This window comes from Dipteris shenzhenensis, chromosome 30 (assembly GCF_047967505.1).
Source record: "Dipteris shenzhenensis isolate YYH24624 ecotype China chromosome 30, Dip_SZ_1.0, whole genome shotgun sequence".
Lineage (NCBI taxonomy): Eukaryota > Viridiplantae > Streptophyta > Polypodiopsida > Gleicheniales > Dipteridaceae > Dipteris > Dipteris shenzhenensis.
In genome coordinates this window covers 20,958,645-20,967,309 of record NC_141625.1, presented here as the reverse complement: position 1 = coordinate 20,967,309, position 8,665 = coordinate 20,958,645, and the positions used below count along the sequence as shown (strand labels likewise).

The 8,665-nt window shown below is 42.7% G+C and overlaps 1 protein-coding gene across 1 annotated transcript; it reads left to right on the top strand.

Moving 5' to 3' along the window:
• The first annotated feature begins 2,078 nt into the window (after positions 1 to 2,078).
• LOC147881826 (pentatricopeptide repeat-containing protein At2g33680-like) lies at positions 2,079 to 8,438 on the top strand. The gene has a single exon (XM_087401806.1). The coding sequence runs from the start codon at positions 3,133 to 3,135 to the stop codon at positions 6,625 to 6,627; it is 3,495 nt and encodes a 1,164-aa protein (XP_087257932.1). The 5' UTR covers positions 2,079 to 3,132; the 3' UTR covers positions 6,628 to 8,438.
• The last annotated feature ends 227 nt before the right edge of the window (positions 8,439 to 8,665 follow it).

The following is an 8,665-nucleotide window of genomic DNA, read 5'->3' as shown; positions in this document are numbered from 1 at the left end:
ACAAAGTTGTGCAGGCAGGGGCCCTTAGGGAATGCACTACTAAGAAACCCTATGTATCACATGGATTCAAGGTGTATTTAAAAAAACACTCGACCAAAATTTCCCCCCAACAAAGCCACCCCTATTTACTTATCAACTAATGGATTTTTTCTAAAGTTGAATTAAAAACCTCTCTTGTTGTTGTGCTCCTATTATATTTTTTCCAAAACATGAATGAAAATACCCCTCCTTTTGAATGAATAAGGTACACTAAAAGAGCAAAGAACCCCAAGCCCAATTCTGGGGCAAATACTCCAAAGGGCCAATGCCATTCAATGTCTAGATGCCTATCCTGCCAAAAATTGGCATCGGCATTGCCATCCACAAACAACTACAAGAATACAAAATGGCATTCCACTACCAAGTTAAGCAAGTCTGCAGCATACTATGCTACATGGCAAAGGATTCGTACTAGACAAGGTCAACAAATATGCCTTACACATAGTCAAAAAAGATCAGTTCCACGCTAATGCAAAAATCGAAATCCTCCTAGCAAAGAGGCAATAAGATGAGGATACCCTTTGAGCAATGGCAGGAAAAAGGAATCAAGCTTGGCAGGAGGTGACAGAAGAAAGGAACAAGGTAGAAGCACTAAAGGTCGCTAGGGAAAAGGCCATAAAGGCAAATGAAAGGTGCAAAAAGAAGATCAAGCAAGTTGTTGACATAAGCAACCTATTCGCTAAAGAAAACATTACTTGAAGGAACATGTCAAAATGCTAGAAGCACAAGTTAACGATAAAAACGAAAAGAGGAAGCTTGGAAAGGATAGTAACTAGCACAAGAACGAAAAGATTAGGCAACAATTTGAAAGACTTATAAAGATAGTGAAAGGTTGAAAGAGGGAGCAACATATAAGAAACAAAATTGTCTTTTTGTCTCCTGCTGGTGGCAACTTAGGGAAAGTAACTGACAAGTTCTCAATACTACTCGATTTATGCATTCTTAAGCTTTATATGTTTTACATTTAAACAAAAGTAATCCATTCTCTACTCATAAAGTGCAATTTGAGATGGAAAATGGAAATGGTACTATCATAGTGCACATTGAATAGGTTTGTACAATTTAGAAAAGGCTTTTCAGATATGAGTATATAACAACTTCAATCATTTATCCTAAACCTTTGAAGGCATAGATATGCAAGTAATCATATGATTCATGTAAGATGTAAAAAAAGTGCTAAACATACATAAGACGTAATCTTAAAAAAGCCCCCTCTTTAGGGATGACTTATGGGGTATGTAACATTGTAAAGACCGACCAAGAGTTATTTATGAACGCTTAAACTTACAATGACCGACGAGGAGTTATTTATGAATGCTTAAACTAACTTTTTATAATTAGAGGATTTCAGAATAAAGTCAATATTTATTTGTTTGGTAGATCTTGCTTCGGAGAGAAATTTTTATAATTAAAGATTGCATAATAAAGATATGTCTGGTAGATCTTGCTTCAAAGAGAATGGCTAGTTTAAAGAGAGAGCTTCCCCTATTCCATACATGAGGATGTAATATCTTGAGACGGGGAAGTATGTATATCCTTGGGTAAGTCCTAGGGTTATGTGAAAACAGATATGAGGGGAGAACATTCTAAGACTGGTTTTACTTACATGTGCATAAGTTGTTTATACTACTATACACTTTCAATGCACATATGTTGTTTATACTACATGTGCATACATTTAGGTTCTTTTCCCGTGCAGGCTTGGTGCGGCTAGAGCCTCACATGTGAACCGGGGAGGTGGCCACCACGTAGGCGCACACACGCAGGCAGCATGTAAACTGAGCATTTGAAAGAGAAATGCTCCTCTGACTCGATCTCAGATGGCTTCCCCTCAGTCAGGAGTCCCCATGCCATGGTGGGGTCGCCTCCTCGGATCGAATCACCTCATCCATCCTGTGTGAGAGGAGGAATGCTCGCCTCTAAGCCCTGCTCCTGTATGAGGTGTGATCTCATATCCCGGCACTCATCATCGTACCATGAGTTCTTATGAACCATGTACGCGTTGCGTTTTAGAGCAGTACTAGAAGCGTTTTCTCATGGAGCCGTCGAATCAGTAGCTAAAAATGGAGAAAAGTATAAAGTCACGAGTGACCAAAACCTTAGGCCAAAGAAAAAAGACGGGCCTGTGACTGCTGAGTGCTCTATCTGCACCATCAGATCAGCAAAGTAGTGATCCCTCCCCTCCTAAGCTGTCAATGAAGGTAGTGATCTCATCAATGTAGAGTCCGAATAGTCTCGGTGAGTAGGGATCCTTGCTTCACTCCAATCGTGCTCTCCACCCAATTAGATAAACCTCCTGGGGATCGAGCACTCATGAGTTGGGTAGCTTTATAGACTTCTCAAGGCTAAAACAAACAACGCAAGAAATATGTAGTGCATTCCTCCTTCCTCCTAGCATGTCGAGTTGCACAGGAGATGATCTCACACTGCCACTGAGGATCTCATCAATTTTGTATTTCGAGGGACACCAATGCCCTCAATTTCCACAGAGGAGTATAACCCATCGCCTGACACCAATGCCCTCAATTTGTACAGCCAAGAAGGGGCGATGATCCTTCAGTATAACCCATCGCCCATGGAAAATGTCCTGGCACCCTTCTAACAAGTTGCACGTACGCTAGGTCGTAAAGACGGTGCAGCGAAGGAAAAACAATCCCATTAGCCTAGTTCCCATCATTCCCAAAAGTATGTGAAATTTGTTTAGGTGATTCAAGGGAGCAACTCCTTAGCAATAAAGGCCCTCACGCATTAAACAATGCGTGAGGCCCATTTTTACAATAATACCCATGAAAGGCTTCACATTCGTAATCACAGGTGGAGCTATATATATGTGAGGACATTTTTTTGGCATTATCTAATTATGGAATTGTTCTTTCTCCTTGCTCTTGAAAGGTACTCTCCTCTGAGAAGGCTTTTACACGTGGTTCCGCCCATGAAGCTGCGTGTTAGCCTTTTTTTGTCAGGATTATGCTATCCTCCAAAAATGGCTTGACACCTGGTGTGTCATCTTTTTTCGGGAAAATATAAATTCCTATAAGAATGGCGCTACTGAAATGAAGAGGGGGAAACGGCTGCCAATGAGGATAAGATGTGATGAATACAAGCTGTCTCAGGACGAGGATAAACTTCCCCAGAGAAGGTTATATCCCCCAGAGGATAATGTTCTCTTCTTGTTTCCGAATCACAGTTGATAGCAGGGGGGAGACCGATGGAGATGTCAACATCATGCAAGGGATGCACACATCAATAGAAACTATAAGGTGTCTCCTACAAGAATATGCTCAAACGAAAGACTTGGGAGCGGTCAGGAGCATGCATTCTCTTCTGGTCAGTAGTGGGGCAATCTCAACAGAGAACTTAGGGGACCAACTCATCCACGTTTTCAATTTGTGTGGGAGCTTGCTCGAAGCAAATCTAGTGTTTGCCACGATGATTAATCCCACCGTCCGTACATGGCATGCAATTATTTCAGCACATTTGAACCTTGGAGAAACTAAGAGGGTTGTTGAATTGCTTTTAACAATGCAGGAAGAGGGCTTCATGCCAAGCAAATCCATAATCCTGTGCAGCTTGAAAGTGTGTGGCAGTAAAGGAGACCTAGAACAGGGCAGGCTGATACATGCTGAAATAGTCAGAATTGGACTTCAATCCGATGTGATGGTTGGAAGTGCACTAGTCAACATGTATGCGAAGTGTGGGAGCCCAGATATGGCACGAAATGTTTTTGATGAGTTGCCAATGCGAAATGTTATATCATGGAATGCCATGATTTCAGGATATACCCAGCATGGTTGTGGCCTTTTGGCTCTGGAAATTTTTGACAGGATGCAGGATGAGGGCACAAGGCCAGATGAAGCAACATTTGTATCAATTTTGAAAACATGTGGCCAAATGGGAGCCATAGTTCGAGGCAAGCAAATACATGACCAGGTCATCAAAAGGGGATTCACATTGAACTTATTGGTGGGAAGCACCCTTGTTGACATGTATGCCAAATGTGGGAGCATGGATGAGGCTTACAAAGTGTTTAGTGAACTGCCACATAAAGATGTTGTGTCATGGTGCACAATGATTGCAGGATATGCTCAAAATGGTGATAATCTTATTGCCCTTAAACTTTTTAGGAAAATGCAACAAGAAGGAATAAAACCAGACAAAATTACTTTCTCTTGCATCTTTAAAGCTTGTGGCAGTGATGGGGATTTAGACCAGGGCATGCTGTTGCATGACCAGGTTATCAGAAGTGGGCTTGAATCAGATATGGTTGTTAGGAGCTCGCTCATTAACATGTATGCCAAATGTGGGAGCATGGAAGAAGCGCACAAAAGTTTTGACAAATTTAAACATCGTAATGTGGTGTCATGGGGTGCCATGATTGCAGGATATGCCCAGCTTGGGCAGGGTTTCTCTGCACTCGAGTTGTTTGAGAAATTGCAACAAGAGGGTGTCAAACCAACCAATGTCATATTCTCATGCATCTTAAGGGCATGCGGTAGCATAGGAGGCATAGTTCAGGGTAGGCTGATACATAATCTACTCTTGAAATCTGGACTAGAGTCAGAGCTGGTCATTGGGAATACCCTTACTGACATGTATGCGAAATGCGGGAGCCTGGATGAGGCACACAGAGTGTTCGATCAGTTGTCAAATCGAGATGTGATGTCATGGGGGGCAATGATTGCAGGATATGTCCAACAGGGGAGTGGTTATCTGGCCCTTGAAATGTTTGGGAGAATGCAGCAGCAGGGCATTATCTCAGATAAAGTCACATTTCTCTATGCTATTGCAGCATGTGGTAGCGGAGGAGCCATATGGCAGGGAAGGCTGATTCATAATGAAATTTTGAGAAGTAGACTTGCAAGAGATATGGCAATTGGAAACACACTGGCTGACATGTATGCGAAGTGTGGGAGCCTACAGGAGGCACATAAAGTGTTTGATGATCTGCCACATCGAGACGTGGTCTCATGGAGTTCATTGATTGCGGGATATGCCCAGCATGGATATGGTCAGGCTGCCTTTGATCTTTTTGACAAAATGCAACAGCAAGGCATAACTGCAGACAGAGTCACTTTTTTGTCCATCTTGAAGGCATGTGCGAGCATGGGGTTTTTAGGACATGGCATGATGATACATGACCAGATCCTCAAGCGTGGATTTGGTTCAGATGTGTCTGTGGGGAACATGCTCATTGATATGTATGGCAAGTGTGGAGGCTTGGACGAGGCATGCAAGGTGTTCAACCACTTGCCAAATCGAGATGCTATGTCATATGGTGCAATAATTGCAGCATATGCCCAGCATACCCATAGCTACTATGCACTAGAGCTTTTTGACAGAATGCAGCAAGAGGGCATAAAGCCAAACACAGTAACCTTCTCATGCACTTTGAAAGCTTGTGGTAATTTAAGAGCCATAGGGAAGGGTACAATGATACATGATCAGATCATCAGAAGAGGCCTTGAAGAAGATATGGTTATCGGAGTCACCCTTGTTGATATGTATGCCAAATGTGGCAGCTTGGATGTGGCACGCAAAGTGTTCGATAATCTGCCAAGCCGAAATGTGATGTCATGGGGTGCAATAATTTCAGGATATGCTCAGGATAGTCATGCAGCTCCTGCCCTTTTACTTTTCAAGAAAATGCAACAGGAAGGCATACAGCCGAATGAAGTCATTTTGTCATGCATCTTAAAGGCATGTGGTGCTATAGGCGCAGTTCAGCAAGGAAGGCTTCTACATCATCAGATCATCACCAGTGGTTTTGAATCAGATGCAGTTGTTGGGACCTGTCTTGTTGATATGTATTGCAAGTGTGGGAGCTCAGAGGAAGCACACAGAGTGCTCAACAAATTGCCAAATCGTGATACTGTGTCATGGGGTGCATTGATTGCAGGATATGCCCAGTCTGGCAACATCAGGCATGCTGGACAATGTCTTCAGGACATGCAACAAGAAGGGTTAAGGCCAGATCGTAGCACTTACACTGGTATTCTTGTTGCTTGCAGTCGTGCAGGTCAAGTGGATGAAGGCCATAGGTTCTTCAAATCTATGATAGAGGATCATTGCATCATACCAACATCTATGCACTTAAACTGCATGGTGCACCTCTTTGGCAGTGCAGGACAGTTAAAGGCAGCTGAAGAGTTACTTGAATGTATGCCAGTCCCACCAGATTCTTCCATGTGGACATCTTTGCTTGCTGCTTGTAGGTCGTATGGAAACATGCAGCTAGCAGGGCCGTGCTTTGAGCAAGTTGTCCGTTTAGATTCAAACATTGCTGTTGGTTATGTGCTGATGTCAAATATATATGCCAATGTTCACATGTGGAAGGATAGTTACAAAGTACAGGAGCTGCAAAAGGGTGCTGGTGTGTGCAGGAAGCCTGGAATGGCCTGGATAGAGATTAATGATAGGGTACATGAGTTCATTGTGGGAGAAAAAGCTCAACCAGAAAGTGAGATTATGTATGCCAAGTTAAGCATGTTAGGAGCAGTAATGAACCATGAAGGCTATGTGCCACAATTAGACTTAGTCTTGGAGCCCAATGCAAGTCTGGGTAAGGAAGAGGTCTTGCAAGGGCATTGAATCATAACAGTAAAATTTGGGCTTCACACGGTAACATAGAGAGGCATTCCATATGCACAGGGAAAGATGGAAACAGGGGAGTGCCCTCTTTGCTGTGACATGTGGCGAATGATCTGCCACAGCCCTGATGGCTGTCCTTGCAAATCAGCTTGTTTGCCAGTGGGGTGACCTTGTTTGCCAGTGGGTTGATCTTGTCAACAAGCACGTGTCAATATGAAGCAGTTCTGGAAACTCTCTGTTTGTCAATGGCATTGATGAAGGAGCATGATGACTAAGTTTGTACGTGGCTTGCAGTGCAATATTGCTTCAGATGTATCTGCTTTGAAACCAAAAACTTTGGAGGAGGCCGTGTGATCGGCAGAGATTGAACCGAAACACGGCTTTAGGGAGAAGAGCAGGGTATTGGTGGTTTCCCCAAAACGGATCTATTAAAGAAAAGGCAAGAATTTTTTGACATCTAGATTTGAGTATAGGACTTACATAAGGCTTGATGTATATTCAACCCAAGTCTCTTCTATACATCAGTATTCTTGTCTTAAATTGAATAATGGCAGCAGGCGAAAAATGCTGGACAAGGATCTCACTACCTCTGTCATTGAGGAGAGATGGAAAATAAATGAATGGCATCAGTGTGGTGAGAAGTGGACAGCTGACATAGTTCTCAATGCAAGGTCGGGGATGTACAAATTTAAGGAGGGTCATAAACTCAGTATGATAGTTGAAATCTCTGATAACAATGTTTCTGATCAAAGCTAGAAAATGTGATTCCTTCCAAAGAAAGAGGTGAAGTTACTGCTGATATTCCAGCTGAGGACGAAACTCAAAAGTCAAACTCTTCATTTGAATTTTGACTCATGTCGTCGTTTTAGTGACTAATTTTCAGAAATAATGATTCAAAAGCTACCAAAAGGATGATCTGGACAAATGTATCATATTGTTTCTTTACTGAGCATCCTAATTGAAGTATCAGGTATAGAATGGTTTGATGAAGAAAAGAGCAGCCAAAAACACAGAACTAAGCCTTGGCTAAATCTGAAACACTCTATTGAACATTGTGCAATCAGTGTTGAAGATGAAGAGCTTCAGTAGGATACTCAAGCTGAACTATTCTCTCATCTCCAAGGACTCTTTTATGGGATCTTGACTAAAAGGGGAGCATCAATGGGAGGTTTTATCTTGGTGGATAGTGGAAGCTCCAATTGTCTTGGTTGGATGCCTTGAGATCTGTGGGGAGTTCTTAATGAACCTTGCACAGCTGTAGGTGACGTTATAATCATGATGGGAACCAAGCTCAATTGAATGGTGTCAAGAGCATGGAGGCCTTCTCTCCTCAAAGGTCTACAAGGGAACTAAAGAAACAGTGGGCCTATAGCTTCGGTAAAAGATATCAGTTTTAATGTTGAAGACCGTGATATGCAGTTGCAATTACAGCAGTTGCAGGCGTCTTTTCTGATGTGCCTAATGAGCATCCATCAGGGAGGGAGATGGATCAGGATATTCGTCTAGAAGGGGTTACAAAGCTGTTAGTAAAGCTCCTTTCAGGCTATCAAAGCTGGAAAAAGAGGACATGGCTAGGCAAATACAGGAGCTTATGCAAAAGAGTTTTATATAATACAGTCTGTCCCATTTGCATCTCTTGTTCTACTTCTCAAGGAGGATGAATCTTTTTAAAATACTGATTATAGGGACCTCATTAAAATAACTGCTAAACACAGATTCCGATCCCAAGATTGAAGAGCAGATGGCCTCTTGTGGGCATCCCAACGGAGACTTGATTGCTTTGGGCAGCCTCAAGACTGCCCAAAAGCTGGTCCGAGGCAAACCAACATGGCCCTAGGCTGCCTGGTGCAGTCCTAAGGCTGACCTAGCCCACTCAACACACGTTAAGGCTGCTGCAGTCCAGTCCAAAGAAGGGGGGGCTAATTGAGACCTCTCCAGCACGCCATCGAAGCTTCTCACACAGGAGCATACGGTTAGGAGGCAGCGCCATCTATTGTATCAGTTTTACAGTAATCAAATTTTTGATTTTTCATACTAT